Raw genomic sequence first — 20,775 nt, 5'->3', positions numbered from 1 at the left:
TTACCTTTGAGGTTTCACTATTATCGGATTGAATAGTTTTATGGATTTGAGAACACTTATGTATGTCTTGCATATGAATACCCGTGGTGACAATGGGGTATTATATTGATTCACTTGATGTATGTTTTGTCACTCAACTCGCGGCGAGGTGACATTGAGGTAATCTATGCATAGGGGTTGATGCATGTTTTCGTCCTACTTTCTCCGGTAGAAATCTTGGGGGCACTCTTTGAAGTTCTTTGTGTTGGATTGAATATTATGAATCTGAAGTTGTTTGATGCGTATCGTATAATTAACTCACGGATACTTGTGGTGACATTGGAGTATCTAGGTGACATTAGAGTTGGTTGATGTGTATCATATGGTGTTATTTTAGTACGAACTCTAGGGCTATTTGTGACACTTATAGGAATATCTCAATAGATTGATCGGAAAGGATAATTTTGAGGTGGTTTTGTACCCTACAAACAACTTCGTCTTATGTTCTCCACTAGATAAGAACTTTGGAGTGAAGATGATATGTGTCTTGTGGACATATACACCACGAACTCTATACTCAGGGAAGTCTAATGTTTCCACTCTCGCTGAGAGAAAAGGAGATATTATAAAATCGCTAAACACGATGATGTAATTGTTGGCTCGACTGGGGTCATATTTACTATCCCTATGGGTAGTCGGGTAACATTGAGGATGCTTTTACATCCCGGTTCAACTCGTACCCTACTAAGCTATAGAGGTATCCGTCAAAATAGTTTCCATAGCAAAACTTATGATGACAACAAAGAGGAATATCTTCTCTTTACCATATGCAGCGTATATGGCAAGCACATTCTCTATATATCATCAAGATTGTACTACACATGCTACAAAACCCGTAGCACATGTTGCGTACAAGATAGTTTTCCAAAATGCCTTGTACATGACAAACTTGGCCTACTCGCCTTGGTCATCCAGACATTGGGTTGAACCCAAACTAACAGCAATTCCATTAGTTTATGACTATTATGATGCTAAATTCTAATAATATTTCGATTTTGTGTGCACTACATGTGATATACGGAAGCTAATTTTAAGGCTCGCACACCTTAAAGTCTACATTGAACAACTCAGACTCCTTGAATGCATCAAGCTGAGGTAAGTGGCTCTTCCCATCCATTAACTAGACTATTCAAGTATCCATGGTATTGAGAGACACATCCACATGATGGTCCTAAATGTGCTTTATCCACACAAACCATTGGCTTGTTATCCTGAATATCGATTTAAATCAAAATTGATGGACAATGTTGCAGAATTCTCCTTGTGTGCCTTCACTATGGCCCTAGGATTGAAGTTTAACACTTTGTCCTATATGTCTAGACTCAAAATGGTTTGGTAGAATCCTTTATCAAAATAATTAAGCTCATTGCATGATCTTTACCTCATAATTGCAACTTACCAACTTACATTGGAGTTATGTTGTTTTACACACTCATGACCAAACTACATAACATTATTCCCCTCTATCTTTGATACGTGGAAATATACCAAGTATTTTCCATCTGCGGTAATTCGATTGCATACTGATATCACCACCCCGTCATAAATCATTGGCCCCTCAGCATATATATGGGACCTATGTGAGCGATAACTGTATTTTCGTCAATATCTCGAGCCCCTCACTTGGGGAGTTATTCAAGGCCCGTATGCTAATTCAATGAGGAACATTTCCAAGCATTAGGGGGAGAGTTCAAGTACCATAAAGAATGCTAGGAAATTAGTGGAATGCTTGACACATTTCTTCCTCAAATCCACGCACTCAAAGATCTGAACCATGCGTTCAGAAGATTTGCAACACATTGAAAATAACCTGTCAAATGCATTCACACGATCCTGCAATCCTGTAAAAATACGTCGGAAAGAGTGGAGGTACCAAGTAAAACCACTCAACTCCCCGTTCAAAGCAACAGGGGGAGAAGTACGGCAATAGTGCATCAGGATTCAGCTTCTCGCAAGCAAGGATATCAAGGCCTCTGAATCAGTAAATGCAAGTCGACTTCATGTTGACAGACACCTAATGGGTAGTGCACACAATGACCGGGACATCAGAATACCCGACTCAACCACATTGGGAATCGCGAACAGTCACCATGGCTAACGATATTTCGATCAATTATATATACATATATAGATTCTGGAGAAATGTATAACCGGAAGTCTACAATTATTGACATACATTTGTCAACTAGATTGCAAAAACCTTTCACATGATTCAAGTCCAAAGACCATGGCCATGGCAAAGTATGAACAACACTCGGACTAAACTCAAGCAAAGGGTGTAATCTAGGTAGGAATAATCTTGCTCAATAAAGGAAAGGTATTCACGTAAGCAATACCTACACTAGTTTTCTTCTGGATCAGAATGAGAACAACGGGGTGGTGAAACATAGAGCAAGTATTGTAGCACAAGGGTTCATGCGGATACCCAACTATTCTCCAGAGGTGGAATCTGATTTCGATAATTTATATCATTGGCAATATAAAATCATCTATCTATGCAGTTGATAGATGTAGTGATCACATATCCATATGGATAACTATATTCAGACATAGATGGTTCCCAATGAAATCTCATTTTGAATCGAAATGCAAAACACAAAATACATTGTGTAAAATCAGTAAGTCACCAACTTATTGTTGTTAGTACATTTTGGTACAACCGACGTAGTGAGTCCCTTACATGCAAGTATTACTCCTACAATGATGATTACCCATATGTGCTCGTCATACACAAGGATTACTCCTGCATGATGAATCACGTCACCATATGGCACTAGGATATAGACCTCGAGGACCTTCACTCATGCATTATGGTACACCATATTGTCTATATCCAGAATATATTGGAGAAATTCATTGTGGACAAACTTTATCCATACATAACTACCATGGTTGTTCAATCTCTAGATGTGGAGAAAGATCCATTAAAACCATGAGATAATGGAAATGCGATATTGAGACACAAAGTTCTATATCCTAGTGCCATTGGACCCACCACACATAATTGATTGGGACTCAAGAATATCTTTCGATATCTCCAATGCATCAAACACCTTGTCCTAATCTTTTAGTTTCAGAGAAATCTTGACACCAATATCACTGGATACATTGATCAGATCCCTATCATGTCAGATCGTAGAGCTTTGTGTTCCTGCTAGGTGTGGTAGCCATCCCATGAAAGTCTTCGAAACAGACCTTAGTGACTACATCCACCAACCAGTATCTCTAAGATAATGTTGCTTGTGTTGCCCGCATGCAAACATTTTACTCCCTTCATCCCAAAATAAGTGTCTTAACCTTAGTACAACTTTGTACTAAAGTTAGTACAAAGTTGAGACACTTATTTTGGGACGGAGGGAGTACATAATAAGCAATACGACTATATTGCTCATCTTGCAAATCAAATCACACAACTTATTTGTTCACAGTCTCTACCAACTTCAACATTTCAAAAAATCTGTTCATGCATTTGGTATGTGACGACTTTCAAATTTGCAAAAATTAGTATCTTCCTTAATTGTTCTTGTCCAATTCATCATATTATACTCGTTTTCCCTTCATAAGTTTACTATACATGTTCTAATAAAGGTTTTCAATGAGATAATATCAACATGAGATCATATGTCATACTTTCTGTTTTCCCCGTCGGGTTCTTTAGGAAATTATATACAACATATTTATTGTCCTCTAAATCCTATTGGTTTTCTCATATTGAGTTGAAAGAGACAATAATTGTTATATGTTTCACATTTTCTCCTTATTTTTTCCATTGGGTATGCAGGAGTTTTAGGAACACTAGCAAAAGGATCCGTGCGTTGCAACGGGAGAGAAAATTGACGTATTTATGAAAACATTCATCAATGCGACATGATAGCATCGGACAGTGCAAGGCAGTGAGACACACACCGGGATGTAGAAGAAATGTATATCATCAGTGCATTTACCACAAAGCGAGCGTTGACGTTGATAGTGCGGAAACTTCTACAAAATATTAAAATCTACACTCAGTTAGCTTTATAAATTCATGGGTCCAATTTGCAGCAACACCGATTGACCTGGCAACGACATGCGTCCATACATCAACGTCGGTCATAATGTGGTCGGCTTTGCAACGTCGTCCTTCTGACTTGAAATACCATCGAACGTCGTCCTTCTCGCTTTGCAACAGGACGATTCGACTTCTCCAATAAAAAGAATAGCGGCAACTGGTATCTTGGCGTGCTTCCGCTAGACTCATAGGGAGTTTTTTTATTTTAATTTCAATGCATGCGTGCCTTCTACAATCCCGCTTAATTGCCCTTCTCTATTGATGCATGCGTAATTAGCCGGACCCATGCGCATGAGCTCCGCTTTCTTCTCTCATCTCTGATGAAATAAATCCCTCTTGATTACCAGCCATGTAAAGCTCGGGCCTCCTCCACTTTCTTCTCTTTGATGTGTCAATCATCAATGCATGCATGTCAATCCCACACAATTTTCAGCCATACAAAGCCATCAATCCGGATTAATGCGTAACGTGCAAGGTTTTGAGTTCGACTCCCACCCGTGTTGAACAATATAAGTGGGTTAAGACATACACATGATTCATTTACATCTCTCGATTCTCTCTCTAGTTAGGTATAGTATACTCGCCACACCAGAAGTTGTAGATTACAAACTGAAATAAAAACCATTACCAGTTCCCAGGATTATTACGACAAGCCATCCAACAAAAGAGCAAAGAAGAACCTTTACATTATCCCGCTTTCTTGGTGTCGAAAGTGGAGTGGTGGCTTAGGGATCCAGCCTTATACACAAGTAGTAATTACAAAGGCAGTGAGAGATTAAAAACAATCATAGTGCTCGACGTCAAGGCGACTTGATGGTATGCCAGTGTCATGAGGCACGCAACAGTTCCTGCAAACAAGAGGCAACACTTCAGCGTCTCAATTAAGTGCGTGTGCAATGTGAGGCCAAACCTGGTGCTAAGAAATATGCTTTTGAGGTCTTAGAATCCGCTCTGACATAGCGCAAAGCAATTCTAAAGAAAAAAGATTGGGTAATTCAGCAATCTATTTCCACGTTTCAACAGACTCCAGGAATCCCTGGGGATGTTTTCTTGGTACGAAAATAAACAGTGAATATCTTTGCTTCGGTGCCCACACATGATTTGTCATTTGTTCCGTACTCCCTGAGTCCTGATTAAATGTTACTACGTTGTTAATAACTGTGTAAAGCTTCAATGACTAGGTGCAAGACAAAAGGCATTAGCTTGCTGGATTTTACATTTGTCACACGTGGCCTTGTGACAAACACCTTCATCAGTATTTCTCTTATGTGGTGCCTGCCTACACCAGAACCATATTACATCATGTAAAGGCTAATACATAAAATTGTAAGTTGCATAGTGTTTAGGCAAGTCGGTGCTATACTCTGCCCTGAACCCCCCAAGAGGAACAAGTTCATAGTTTACCATAGAAATAAATCTTCGAGCTACAAAAATTGCAACCATGTAAACAAAGACAACAATACATAAACAACCATCTAGTTACTCTCATGAAAATAAAGAGATCAAACAACTCTAACAGAACCATGTCCTACAAGATGGCAATTCATACAACGTATTACGCGCATACATACCCAGCTCACTGCAAATCAAACCTGATTTGCATCCAGCCCCAAACCAGGAAATGTTATGGATGTGATTGTTATATAAGTGGTAACATGTTCTCTTTCACCAAAATCCATTCAAGTGACGTAAGCAGGTAGTGGTAGAGGAAGGTGGGGGAGTGGAAATAGCGGAGGAGTTTGATGCCCATCTAGCAGCAACAAAAGTTGTTTATCGGGAAGTAAATTTCATTAAGCAAAACCTTAGTTATATTAGTTTATTTATGACATGACTCTCCATGGTGCTTGGGTAGAAGCATTGTTATCTTATTCTGCTGCTTGGTAATGTCATCAGAGGCTACTCCATACCTCCATGATACAGCAACTCTATTAAACGTCCTAAACGCCCTAGCTGCACAACCTGTCTTGACAACATGACCACACTACCGCTGCCACCCTTCTCTTAGCTGCGCTTGCTAGATTGCACAACTAGCAGTTCACCACTAGCAAATATCAGTCAATTAATTTAAGATCAATGCTGGCTAGCAATATATCTTTTAACTACTAAAGTTGAAAATTAGTTGCATACTCATAAATGTGGTGATCCATCAGGGTTGTTTTCTGTTTACCCGACATGCCAAGCACCACCTCGCTGTTCAAACCAGTCCATCCTTGTTACCAGAGTCTAGAGAGCGATCATGGAAGGCAAAACAATCACACTAAAGGACCTTTAAAACATCAACTGCTGTACTGTCTCTAATTACTCATTCAAGTTTCCTCTAAGAGACTTAGGGTTATATTGTTCTAGCTCACAGTATGAGATGCATGTGGTTCTACATGTTGTAGAATATTGTAGTTTACTTCAATTGATCATTGGCATAATTTTTGCGGGGCAGAGTCTGACATGCAGTAGAGTCAAAACAAGATCAAAAAGGGAAGTAATGCACAAGACTGACTGGCTGGGCCATTTTCAGCTTAACAATCACTCGGAAAACCCTCGGTGCCGTGAACGCATTAGTGAACCTGAACATGCAGTAAATGAATGATTATTAACCAGTACAGTTAAATAATAGTGACATCAGTTTGATATAACATCATGAGATGACCAACTGATGCTTGACTCGAGAAATGAACTGAAGTGTGGGAGCTCATAATTCTTGAGTTGTGCAGCAGTAAAATAGTAGCCTTTCAGTTTACACTGCAAGGATCATGGTTCACAACTAACAACCTTTCATTTGAAATTTGATTCACATTTTTGTACTTCTTCCATGGCAGCTAACTCAAATTATTCAAGAATTATACCCTGTATCCCTGTCCTACTGTCCAAGGTGTTACATAGCATTTTACAGCTTGTATTCTTCAGTTGCAAAGCTACTTTGCCACAAGCAAGCATGCCTTGACTTGATTCCAATGCTAGTAATGAAAGCAGCTGAATATTAATTAATGACCGCAATACCAAAAATTATATTTTGTTTGTCTGGAAAATATCTTGGTATTAAAGGACTATAGTTGGTTATGGAAAATGGAATAATAAACAAGCAATAAGAAAAGGTGAAATGCAAAAAAAAAGCAGCAGTTAAGCATCCAGATATAGCGCACTGCAATTGTAAACAAGAAATTTAGTTGAATTCCACTCTGTAGTTACTGAAGCTAGTCAAAATTCGAAACAGTTGGCACTAAACCAATCCAAATTACCACCAACGACATCTAGTCTTTAATATGTCCATATCCTTCCAATCTAGTACTCCCTCCGATCCTAAATGTAAGTTTTTTTTTTTTTTTGAGATTTCACTACGGACTACATACGGAGCAAAATGAGTGAATCTACACTCTAAACTCCGTCTATATACATCAGTATATAGTTACATTGAAATCTCTAAAAAGACTTAAATTTAGGAACGGAGGGAGTACTATTAAGCAACCATAGTACTACCACCACATGGCATATGTGGTAAGCTATATAAAAAAAACCAACATATCGAAGCAACTATAGTACTAGTGTACTACTGTGAATTGAAAATCAAGGAATCATTACAACGTAGAGACACTGTTCTTTTAAGGTACAAGCAAGCAATAGGAAACAGAGGCATGATATATCAGCAGTTCAGCACTAGTAATACCTTGTTATAGTACTAAGAGTCGGCCTTGGCGGGGCATTCGAGGCTGGCGTTGAAGTGGCGGGCGGGGAACTTGGCGGAGACGGAGCCCACCTCGAAGACGAGCTCGTCTCCATCGGCGCGGATCCCGGTGATGGACCACCAGCGGAAGAAAGCCCTGACGCGGATGCCGCTGAGGCCGGAGATGCGACGGTCGTCGAGGTGGCCGGTGAGGTGGTCGTTGAAGTTGGCGAGGTAGCTCCCCGCCGGCAGCACGATGCGGCAGCTGGAGTCGAGGTCGACGGCGAAGTCCCCCGAGCCGGCGTCGAGCGTGTACCCGCGAACGTTGGCCGGGAGCAGGCCGCGCGGGAAGCCGCGGAGGCGGAGCTCGTCGTAGGCGGTGGGGTTGGGCCCGGAGGCGTCGGAGCGGGCGAGCGGGAGGAGGAAGGCCGCGGCGAGGACGGCGGCGACGGGGAAGACGAGGAGGAGGCGGGATTGGGAGGGTTTCGCCATTTCGGTGAGCGAAGCCTGGACGGAAGGGAGACGTGGAACTGTGGAAGAGTCTGGAGTCGCGCCGGGAGGGGTGGCTCATAGTTAACCAACACGCGGGCTTCTTCCTTCCTCATGCACACACAGCCGGTAGTTGACTTTTCCTTTCACTTCTTTGCCCTTGCCCAAAAAGCCTTTGGCACGAAAATCTTTTTTGATTCCGGGCCCATCTGCACCCGTGCTCAATAAAAAAATTCAAAACAAATACTAGAAAAATTCTCATGGTAGATAATTTGGTGTGTGAGGTCCGACCCAATTTTCATATGATTTGGACAACTGAGCAACTTTCAGCAAAAAAGACAAATTCAAGGTCTCTAAAACAGTTTACTGTTCACGTACTGTTTTGACCTGATTTGTCTTTTTTGCTGACAGTTACTCAGATGTCCAAATGAGCTAATATTTGGAGCGAACCTCACGCAGTACCATGGATTATTTTTTTTGAATTTTTTGAATTTATCTAGTATTTTTTTTGAATTTTTTTCTAATTGGGTGCATGAGTCTGGGCACCGAATAGCTGCACTCCTTTGGCACCTCTTTATAATAATAAAGTAAACCACCACAGCCATAAGATTCAACATAAGTTCACGCACACAAAATAGCACAACATAAAGTACTGGAGGATTCTGTTGAGGTTCACTTCTTTGCCCTTTGGCCAAGGGCCTTTTTGATTAGACTAGGATTATAGGCTCTCCGATTCATATTAGTTGTATTCATGTCTAGAATCCGCCTACGATAAATATAAGAGTATCTATAATCGGAATTGGCAAATCCGACCTCTCAAACATTCACGGATGTGACCGGCTGCAAAATAAACCTACATATTATGTTACGCTAACGAAAACGCATCATTGTCAGATATGTCCACGACGTCGTTGCAGGACGCCGGGTAGATGGGCGCGTAGGAGGGCTCTGGCTCCTCCTCTTTCTTATCCACATACGCGAGTATCTCGTCGACTTCCGCGGCGTGCTCCGCCTCCTGCCGACGACAGCGTGTGGCCTCCGCCTCAGATTTCGACCGGAGGGAATCGAGGATCGCCTGCTGCTCCGCCTGCAGATCCGCGTCCCCAGCATTCCCCGCGTCCTCCTCCTCCTCCACAACCTCCAAATCCTCCTCCGGATACACCGCGTCCCGAGGTAGCCCCACGGTGATCCGGGCTTCGCGCCTTGCCCGGATCTGCTCAAGGAGCTTCAGCTTGCGCTTCGGCGGTAGATATGCTCCTTACGCGACGGCTTGGGGGCATGGCTACTAGTGGTGGCGGACGGCGATTCGAAAGTGGCGGCAGTGGCGGACGGGAGGGGGGAATGTGGACAGGTAGGGTTTTGGCACCGGCGGTCAACTTAAATTGCAGGGCTAGGGCACTACGCGGCCCGCCGGAGCGCCGCCATCAGTTCGATGGAGGACATGAGCTTCGGCAGCCGGGTTTCGAAGTGTTTTCGTGTGGGAACCCATGGTCGGTCCGACATGGCGGACGCACCCGATCGTGCCAGGGCCTCCCATATCCGCCACGAATTTGGGCTGGATATGAGGGGTGTCGTTCAGCCCTGGCGTTTGAGATCCGTTTGAGGCGGCCGTCTGGATCGGGTTTTTATTTACCGCCATTGACCGGGTCGTTCACCCGAGCGTTTGAGGCGGTTCCGGGGCGCCGGGCTGTTGATACTCTAAGTCTTTCGAGATCATAGCATTGAAACAACTATTTTTCTTTTTCCTTTGAGTTATGGGACTACTAAATTCGTATAGAAATCCATCCATATGTACTCCATTCTATACAAATCTTAACATGAGCTTATCTCTCTATCCATAATACAATACTTTCACGTTGGGGTCGTTTACCAATTTTGACTTTTTTTTCTTTTTTTGAACTTAATTTTGAGTTGATGTTTCAGAAGTCCTCTATCCAATTATTTGAATCCTTTCAGTGCACCATCCAAATTTGCTAGTAATACAAATTCATGTGTATGAACTATGAGAACGTTACTACTCCCTCCGTTCCTAAATATTTGTCTTTCTAGAGATTTCAACAAGTGACCACATACGGAGCAAAATGAGTGAATCTACACTTTAAAATATGTCTACATGCATCCGTATGTTGCGTCCATTTGAAATGCCTAGAAAGATAAATATTTGGGAACGTAGGGAGTATATTTCATAGCACAGGCATCTCAATCCCACGTTTTGTTTTTATTTCTATGCTCTCAAATTCCTGCCATTCAAAATGCAAACTACCCTTTCGTCTTATAATATAAGATCGTTTTTGAGACAGGGAGGAAGTATTTGAATTATTTCGTACGGCGGTACGGGACGTCGTTTGCGTTCCATTAACGTGTCAAAGCGTTGCTGTCATAATTAAGCAGAGCAGTTGCAAGCGACTGAGAGGAAGGTGCTTTCCGGCGAGCCCAACACGCTAATCGCATGGACAATTTCTAGTTGAAAACGAAGGTTTTGTTCTGCTGCTTCTGCTGACTTTTCGGCTTAGGACTAGTACCCGGGAGCTAAGGCATCTCCAACGCTATCCATTATTATAGTTTACACACATTTTACTTGTTTACGACTTATCGAGTTGGTGATTCAACCATGTCCGCATGTATTTGAAGACAAACATACTTTACATGAGGTGGGCGATATTTCATCCGTTCAACTAAAACCTAAAAAGAGACACACTAGGTAGCGAGCGGACAGTGACCTCGTACACGTGGGTGCCTTGGTCGGCCACACCTTCGTCGGCGTCCGTGTCGTCGTCGAAGTGGTCCCTCCAGTGACGGAAGGGTGAGAGGGCACGGCAGCCCTGTCCGACCGGCGCCTAGCGCTCACGGAGGAGGCACTTTGCTTCCTTCATACATCGTGCACATGGCCGCTTCGGCCAATGCCGACCTAGGCCGGGGTGCCATGGCAGCCTTGTCCCTGCCGGCGATGGTGGAGGTGTCGCTGAGCGACCACTCGTGTCGATCTTGGCGAGTTCCCCCGTCGAGGCGGTGGCGACACGCACGGTCTTCTCTCCAGTGGGAGCGGCCGGTCTAGGACCCGGGTGACGGAGTCGGGACAGAGAGGGGACATGGTGTTTACCCAGATTCAGGCCCTCTTGAAGAGGTAAAATCATGTGTCCTGCTTTCTTGTATTGATTATGGATTGGGTACAGAGGTTCAGGTTGATCTACCTTAAGATCGTGTATAAATGTGTTCTCTAGGATATCTAGAATACGATCTATCTGTTGGGAAACGTACTAGAAAACTAAAACAAAAAGTCACGCCTACGATCACCCAAGATCAATATGAAGATGCATAACGGGTTGGAATCACGATCGTTATCGTCATCGAGTTGCAACAGAAGAAGAACGTGTCGGTGTAGATCGTACTTGGAGTCCATTGAACCGTCGATGAACGATCCCTCGTACCGCTCACGAACAGTTCCTCGAACCGAAGACCGAAAGCACAGCCTTTCTACTTGGTTGCAAGCGTGCAACCTTTACGATCCGGTAGCGCTTCGTCGTCCAGAGCTAATCGTCGTCGGAGAATTAGAGGAAGGAGATTAGAACCAGATAGGGCTTCTAATTATGAGGACAAGATGATTAGCCTAGCTCTAATTAGTCAACTAGGACCAACTAGAATTAGAACTAGTAGAACTAGAGGAGGCTCCATAACTTGTATGATCAATAGAGCAAAAAACCCTAATATATATAGGTTAGAGGAGGAGGAGGGGCAGCCACCAAGGAGGGAAAGACTCTCCTTGGTGCGCCGGCCAAAGGGGGAAGAGTAGGACTCCTCCCCAATTCCAATTCGCACCCCCACCGCACCCCAATACGGCAAGGGCATCAATTCTTATGGGCCTTCGTGGCCCATAATTCCTTCCACCTCTTGGCCTTCTAAGGCCCGTTGATATTTAAATTAAATATAAAATGTTCTAGATATATATTTAAATTAACATCTCCGGAAACATTTTCCACCTATATATAATATATCGGTAATACCCGGTATTACCCGATATTCACCGAAACCCTTCCGGTGACCCCAAAATGCTTTCGGGTCCTCTCGAAACTATTCCGAATATTCATGAAATAATTTCACAAACATATTCTCATGATTTCCGTCCTACTAATACTCAGCAGATCATGATTTCCTTAAGCTTGTGACCCCGTAGGTTCAGTAACTCATAGACATGAACGAAACCGTTCGTTCAATGACCGATGGCGATGGACGTCCATATCGATCCCTATGAGGACACGAATGATATTCGACTAAACCTTTGGTTATCATGTGATGTTCCCTTTGCTTCGATACTTCACAAAACTCAGGATGCATCGCTATCCTCCTGAGTCATCACTATGCTCATTATACCGAAATCCTCGTTGTCGGTTTTGTTCTTGTTTCTCGTTGTTGTGTTCCGGCATCCCCGCGACGAAGTCACTTGTGTCTGGCCAGACTATGATGGATGCCATCACACCGAGAGGGCCCTAAGAATGTCTCTCCATCATCGGAGGAGCAAATCCCACTCTTGAGTTATCCGGCCACTTGTCAAACTTTTCGATGAACCCATAAGTTGTCATTATGATCACCGTGTTACAGGTGACGTTTGAGCAACCCCAAAGCCCATCGTATGGTAAGAAGTGATGAGTGGTATTTTTACACTCATTTCAACCTTGTTTAAACCAAGATGTTTCATTAAAAGAGAGACATTTGCTCCGATATTGCCACTAATGACTAATGAATGCAAAGGATTCCACAAATCCTCTCTTTGATTTTCTTCCCACGGGAAATAGGCTAAAAAGGGAAGAGATCATGTGGGAGAAAGGAAAGGAAGGAAAATGGAGAAGAAACAAGTCACCAGGAGGCATCAGAAGGCCACCAGAACCAAAGACGGCATTCCATGCGACTGCACACGCTCGCATGAGCGGTCGTTTGGCATGGAAACTGAGGCAGGTCGTCTACCTGAAAAACTTTTATTAAGGAGACCCCGCCGAAATGTCAACAGAATGAGAAGGAGGAGCGTCGAGCACAGCAAAAACTTGTTTATCATCATCTTCATCCACAAACCCTAGTCGCCACCATTTTCACCTCCATAGCCATCTCCACCACCATAGCCCTCTCTCATCTAGTTCATACTTGTAATCATGCACCGCACAAGGCATCCATTGTAAGACATATTGCAATCAATCAATCCCAAGATGTGTTCTTCTATTATGTTTTCTTCTCGCGATCTAATCTCCATATGTGAGTAGTCCGGTAAGGTATGGGGTGAGGCATGAGCCTTGCAACCCCCGGTATTTGGTAAAGGGATCAATGGAAGTCTTTGACACAACGTCTCGTATGTGTGAAATAATTTTTTTTGTGGAGTATCTATTTTCTTGTCCGCGGTCTTAATCCCTGCAGGTACCTAGGATCATGGAGATCGAGCACCGGTGAGGCTAGGAGCAAGGGGGCCGTGAAGTGTTATACCGAACACCGGTGACAGTAAGGTTTAGTAGGGTAACATGGATCATATCCCTTTGGATTCATGAGGCGTAGTAATTGAACGACCAATGCTTTTGTGTGATATTATTATCTTAATTATCGGGGCAACCCCGCGAGACAGATAAGGCCTTCTGTAGGACAGCGGATTCTTGATGTAGGACTCATGTTGGTCAAGATGTAATTTGGAAACATCCCCCACTCTGATACGAAGCAAGCACCTCTTGATGGGTGACTTCCCGAGCACAAACTAATATCATTTTTTATCCCGACACCAATACATGGTTGTAAGCATTAAGACCTCATCCCCGCACCTTCTTTTTATTATAAGTGTTTGAATCACAATTTGCTTGCTGACCCGGTCAAAAGTTGGATTTGACACTTTAGCAAAAGCTTGCTAGAGACCATTACTTCAAGGGAGTCTTCCTCTTGTGGGTTCGATACCCAGGGTCACCTCTGGGGAGATAGGTGCGGGATACCCTTTCTTGTTCAGTACCGGATCAATAAATAGGAGATATCAAGCCCTTTTTCTGGCGCCATTGCCGAGGAGGAGTTTAGTATTCCTAGTCTTTGTGTTTAGAGTCTTTGTTAAAGTTAATTCTCAATTTTGGTTTTTACTTTTCCAGTCTTAGTGTAAAGTCTTATTTTGTTGCAAGTCTTGTTAGTTGAAAAAAACAAAAAATTACTATGGCTCGTAATCTTGGGAGTTTTGCTACTCCTAGCAACAATTTCATGCGAGAACCAATAGCACAACCTGATGTTGCAGCTACACAATATGAGATCAAACCGAACCTAGTTTCCATGGTTCAACATGACCAATTTGGAGGCTCTGCTTCTGAAGGTGCAGGTATGCGTTTACACAATTTTACTGAATTGTGCAACATGACACGCATAAAGGATTATGCCCCAGCTGCTTTGAAACTTCGCTTATTTCCTTTCTCCTTGAGAGGAAAAGCTAAAGAATGGCTTTTAGCTTTGCCTAAAGGCAGTATTACTTCTTGGATTGCTTGTTGCGGTAATTTTTTATCTAAGTTTTGTCCACATGCAAAAATTATGCAATTACGTTCTCAGATTACATGTTTCAAGCAAGAAGAACATGAGCCACTAGCGCTTGTGTGGGATAGAATGAAAAAAGCTATAGGAAACTGCCCCAACCATGGAATGGAGGATTACCAAGCCAAACTGGTCGAAGTCATGTCTAGAAATGCTTTAGTTATATAAGGGAATTGATTGTGGAAGGGAACGTAAGGCTCTTTTTACTCCTTTACCTTATGCCCTTCTGATCCGAGTCATCCTATGTTTCCTACGGGGTTAAGGAACTAGGCTTCTCATCTTTCTATCAGGATCATGTGTTACTAATCTGTAGACTTATAGGATTGATGGTTTCAGGCCTCAGTTTAGTTCCTACTACTTCTGTATGTTGACAATTGATCTCAAAACCTTGATATTGCGATTTTGAGTGGTTATGCCACCATCTTTGCAGGATGTCTCAAATCTTTTTGAGCATTTACAGCCGTTATGCTGTCCGAGTCATCCCAGGTTTCTAATAGTCTGATGCATTTGCAAATCCTTCCTCCCAGTTCCCGGTGTCCTTTTGGGCCAGATTGAGCACACTAAACGGTCTGTTGAGGTACTCCATTGCCTTGACATATATGTTGGAGCTAGTACTATGACCCTAGGCATCCTAGAGAACCACTCAGTAATCTTGCAATGCTTTGTATCCCCAGTGTGATGATTCTGGCCATCATTCTCGAAAGCATCCCGTGATGCCATTTGGTTAGTAGGTATTCTATTCCTGGGTTCTTGAACCCGAGATTCACTCTACTTACTCCATGTTGATAGTGTTTGCTAGTTCCTTTAGGATATTAGGAACCTTTGTGATAGTCTTCGAGGTCCGTGGTATATCGTTCTTCCAATACCATGAACCAATATGGCAGAAGTTCTTTTGAATCAAAGTTCACAATCAGAGTGCTCTTGATGAGTTCTCCATCATGTTTGTGACTCTGGCAGTCCTACCTCTTCTGCATGGGTTATCCGGAAGAAATATGTTGAGCATTGTTCAACATACTAATCTATGCATCCACAACTCAGAAAGTTATATGTTCCTTGAGTTGTCCCTCTTTAGTTGTTTTCTGACCTTCGTCTATCAATTGATAGTCAAGAGTAGTTGTGCATTCGTGTTATCGATGCCTATTATTCCTGTGATCCGTCAAGCCATTCTATTCCGAAATGACTAGGAGAAACAAACTCCAGTACCTTATCCATATCTAGGATTGGGTCAAAGCGGTCGTACTCCGCAGATCAACTGCTAATCTAGCTTTTGTTCTGTTCCACCTTGGAGTGTTACCCTCTTTACGTCAGGATTGTCATGAGAACTGCACCACCTCTTATGAATTCTTGACGTAGTGATACTTCTCAACATCATTATTCATTCCTCGGTTCCGTGTTGTCGCAACTGGAATGCCGACAAGTGAATCGTGATGTGTGAAATCAATACTCCTAGCAACTATGTTGCTTGGTAGTTAATGGACAATAATCTTATCCTTACCGTGTTGATTATTGAATCATCACCCTAAGGTTGATCGTGCTACCTAGTCCTTACTTCCGGTGCACTTTTCGATCAATGAGTTAGGATAGTGTCAATCCTTGCTTATTTGATCATATCGCCATGCCCTGAAAAGCAAGATTGTTCTCAAGCTTAGTAACATATCGATGGTTCGTGATTTTCCGAATGTCTTCTCGGAAGTGTTACCAGGTTGTCACCTGACCGCTATGTTGAGTTCGTGAACAAGTTGGTTTCTTGTAACCACCCCTTCTCCAAGAATTTGTGTTGGATACCCCTGAGCTAGTTGGTTAAGCCAAACAACAACTTGGAGAGTTGGAAGACAAAAGCTTGTCTGACTTAGTTCGTGTTAAGGGATATCTTTTTGTGTGTGTGTGTGTTGAAGAAAGATGATATCTTCATCGATTGGTCCTCGTGATCAGTTATTGGATCTATTGTCTTGTCCAAACTTTGATTTGAGTGTGGGCTATCCTCAAATCAAATCAGAACCAACGATGTTCGTAATGTTGTCTTACTCGTGGTTGATTCCTCGGGCATACACCATTACATCCTTTGGTCTGACCAATGCTATCACCGTGTTCACTTAATTGTGGAATTCCATCTATATGGAAGCCTGGCTGGTCTGTTGTTGAGCCCATTGACGACATTTTCATCTTGTCCATAATTCATGTTGAACATCTAAGTTAGCGTTGGAAACTTTTTAAAGCATTTTCTTCATGCTAGCTCATGAAGTTTATCTTTTGATGGAAGAAGTGGCTTCCTCTAATTCACATGCATATGATGCAAGTTGCCGCCGTGAATTTGAGAAAGTTTGTTTCGCTTCCTCTGGAATCATCCCAAGTCAGTCATGCATACGTGCGAAGTATTCTGTGGTCTGGAGACTTGCAACCTTCATTCTACATGAATCCATAGCACACCAAGTCACTGATTGATTTGTTCAAGATAAAGGAGTCTGTTCTAAGGTGAATTCTTTGGACTTCCACGCGTGGAGACTTCTATATCATTAATGATGGTTCCCTACTAGAACTCGGTAGTGTTTTATTATAAGACTACTACGTGGTCATGCTTGTCTGGGACAGCGTGTTCACATGTGTGTAGCAAAACCAGCTCATGTTTTGGAGCTTGCTATCGTAGTTCATTTCCTGAGAATCTCGCAACTTCATCTCGTCGGTTTGTGTTGAAAACTATCTTTCCAGACATGTTGTCTAAAATATCCTGTTACCAACCAGATCTGAATCTCAGGCAGATATGATGGTTGGAACCTTTTCCAAGATCTATGATGTAGGTTCTGGTAAAGTGGACGCACCTAGCCGGAAGATCTATTATTGTAGTATCTTGATTAAGCCGTTTGGTCACTACCCATGAGGATCTCGCATGACTTATTCTAGAAGTTGGTCCTTATGGATTCTTGAGCTCCCGAAGTCCGACCTTTACTTGATGGCCATGTTGATGCTTTAAGCATGATCGTGGTATCTAGTACATCAAGGAGAACATGAGAAGCGGAGTGCGAGATGTCTCTCGGTCGATCATCCAGGTTTTGTCTCCTTGGCATTGCTAAGGTAAAATCTGAGAAGGTGTTGTCTTCCTTTGCATCTGCATCGTCCATCAGTATTCATCATGGTAGTATGATGTGTTGCCGGGATCCTCGACACGGATGTTGGTAAGATCCTGATGAATATGGAAATGCTCAAGTTCTTGAGAGCATGCTTAGACACTAGGTTATATCCTCGGTATCAATTGGAATGTGCCTTCCGTTTGCCGAGTTGTCTTATAACTCTAGTTTCCTTTCCAAACTGAGTATGTCATTCTTTTGAATTCCTTCGAACGATCAATTGTGATTTTCTTTGGGCTGGTATAGAGAGTTTCAATGATCTTTGTATCAAAAGTAATTCTTTTTGCCACTTAAGGGAATAATTCTACGAGTCACCTTCCCTAAGGTGTCACGTTACGGAATCATGGCAATTATCTCCTTGCTACTTTGAAATTCATGCTCCATCTTATTCAAGTGTGGAATTGTAGCCTGCCAAATTGAACCCTCGTCACCTGTTTCTTTCCTTCCCTCTCGATGTGTGTTTTGCGTCTCAACTCAAGAGATGTTTCTACGTCTCATTCCGTGAGTTGATCTTGTGATCATTAAGATGATCCATTCTGGTGGAGTTGTCTTTCTCTGTTGTCGCCATGTTAGATGAAGTTCTCGAAGGCAAGGATGTCTTAATCAATATGATGTAGTGGATCAACATCTCCGAGAAGGGCAATTGGATCGAGAAGATCGTTTTAGCCTTGTGTCCCCTATGTCTTCTTACCTCATGTCTTGAATCTCAGGACGAGATTCTTGTTTAGTGGGGGTGAGTTGTCACATCCCTAGTTCTGGTATGCTCTGGGCTAGCTAGTCATGTGTTGCATCATGTTTAAATTTCATTTAAACTTGAAATGGGGATTGATCCAAACCCTAGCATCAATTAAATCAAATAGGGTTGAATAAATCTTTTTCAATGAACTCAAAATGCCCTTTAAAAATGTTCATCATTTCTGGATTAAGGTGGAAGCATCTACCAAAAATGGTTTACATTTTTTCAGGACATATTTGGGCTTTGAATTAAATCAATAAGTATTTGAGTTGGGGCTATAAAATTCTATAAATATTTATACAGCTCCAATATTTCTGAAAATTGTAGAGGGTCTATGGAATAGTCCATCTTGCACCCACTACTGTTCTCAGAAATTTGTAAAATGATTTAGTGCCTAAACTAAATCAAAAAAATGTCAGAAATAGAAAATAGAAAGAAATAGGAAAAGAGAGAGAGAGAGAGAGAGAGAGAGAGAGAGAGGGACTTTACCTGGGCCGACTTACCTGGCCTGCTGCCGCTCCAGCCCAGCCCACCGGCCTCCTCCTTGTTGTCTTCCTCCTTCACCAGGAGGGCGAGAGCGTGTGGCCGCTGCACGCCAGCACTCGCGCGGCCACCTCCTGCTTTCCTGCTCGCCACTGGAGGCACCCAAGGGCGCCACACACTCCCCCTTGCCTCCCTCGACCGCTTGCTCGTCCCCATCCCCTCCTCTACCGCCCTCTCTCTCCCGCGACCGAACGAGCTCGTCATCGCCGTTCACTACCACCGCATCCACCGAGCTCCCCTCGCCCCTCTGCTTTTCCCAACGGGTCCGCATCGACGTCGTGGAGCACCAAGGCGAAGCACGCGCCCGCAGGACGCCTGAAACGACGCCATCATCACCATCTCAAACCTCGGGTGCCGCCGTTCGTCGACGTCGATTAGCTCCGGCCAAGCCGTCCTCGAGCCTGCTTTGACGTCCCCTGCACGCACTGTGAGCACCTGCGTTTTCCCCCTCTCTCTCCACACAGTCTAACTCGTCCTCTAGCTAGCTCCACAGCCGGACCCGAGAGCTCCACCCCGCCGGCCATGTCGCCGCCGTGGCTGGAGCAAGTGCAGCTTGCGTCTGGGCGTGTCAACGTGCTTAGTGGATTCCCAGGAAACCTCCTAGCCCCTCAGCTGGCTCCCTAGCGCCCCGCAGCCTCCCGCTCGTGCACCACCGCAGCTCCGGCCGCCGCATAGCTCGACGCCGTCGACGCTGTAGACCATCCCAGCCACTGTTGGTTGCTCCGTTGGATGCGGATGAGCACCAGCTCCACGCAGAGCCCCTCCGCCACTTGTTTGTTCGCCGGAGGAGCAAACCCGACGCCCCTGCTGCGGCCTGTGGTACAACTCCTACTCATGCTAGTGGGTTTCATCTATTTACTGTGGCAATGACAGGTCATGCAGAGGAAAGGGGTTCAGCTACCGCAACACGTAACAGATGAATCGTTGTTGTCCTAATGCAGTAAAAGAGAGCAGGAGCGAGAGAGTGGGTTTGTATCGGAATGAACAAAGGGGTTTTGCTTGCCTGGCACTTCTGAAGATAGTATAACTCTTCATCGGTGTCATCGAACTCATCGTGGGAACCACGTCTACTGAGGGGGAACAAATACCGGCAACAGAGAAGAAACACAATTAATGCAATGCAACAATATGATGCATGATCATGACATGGCAACATGCTGGTGTTTTGAGCTAATGCAACTAGCAACAAAGTTAAATGAAGTTGGTTTGAACCAAAGGTTCAAATTCAAACTCCATATGTGATTATTTAAATGCCAAACATATGATTTGCCGTATTCAGCAACTATAAGTTGTTCCAATATGCATGAAAATGGTACAGATGGATAGATTGCATTTTTCTTATAATTTTTCATATATAAATTATTTCATTCTGAGCTACAGTTGAATTTCTATGATTTTTAGAAGTTTAGGACATTTTTCTGAAATTCCATGAATTAAATTAAATCCAGAAAATAGCTTATTGCGTCGGCATGACATCAGTGTGACATCAGCAGGTCAACACGCCAGGTCCAGGTCAAACCTGACCAGTGGGTCCCACTGGTCAGTCTCACAGTGATGGCTAGGCTCACAAACATGTGGGCCCGGTCAAAGGCCACGTCAGCACGGTCAATGC

At 43.4% G+C, this 20,775-nt stretch overlaps 1 protein-coding gene across 1 annotated transcript; it reads right to left on the bottom strand.

The window, feature by feature from the left end:
• Positions 1-4,563: 4,563 nt before the first annotated feature.
• On the bottom strand, positions 4,564-8,366 carry LOC109744561 (uncharacterized). Its single transcript, XM_020303722.4, has 2 exons — positions 7,746-8,366; positions 4,564-4,935 (listed from the first exon to the last, which is right to left on the bottom strand). The coding sequence occupies exon 1, from the start codon at positions 8,232-8,234 to the stop codon at positions 7,758-7,760; it is 477 nt and encodes a 158-aa protein (XP_020159311.1). The 5' UTR covers positions 8,235-8,366; the 3' UTR covers positions 4,564-4,935; positions 7,746-7,757.
• Positions 8,367-20,775: the final 12,409 nt, after the last annotated feature.

The sequence above is a fragment of the Aegilops tauschii genome, chromosome 3, assembly GCF_002575655.3.
Source record: "Aegilops tauschii subsp. strangulata cultivar AL8/78 chromosome 3, Aet v6.0, whole genome shotgun sequence".
NCBI classification, from domain to species: Eukaryota; Viridiplantae; Streptophyta; class Magnoliopsida; order Poales; family Poaceae; genus Aegilops; species Aegilops tauschii.
This window is presented reverse-complemented; position numbering and strand designations above follow the sequence as displayed.

Excerpts from the sequence above, each read along its gene's own strand:
- LOC109744561 (XM_020303722.4), bottom strand. The coding sequence starts at position 8,234 with ATGGCGAAACCCTCCCAATCCCGCCTCCTCCTCGTCTTCCCCGTCGCC.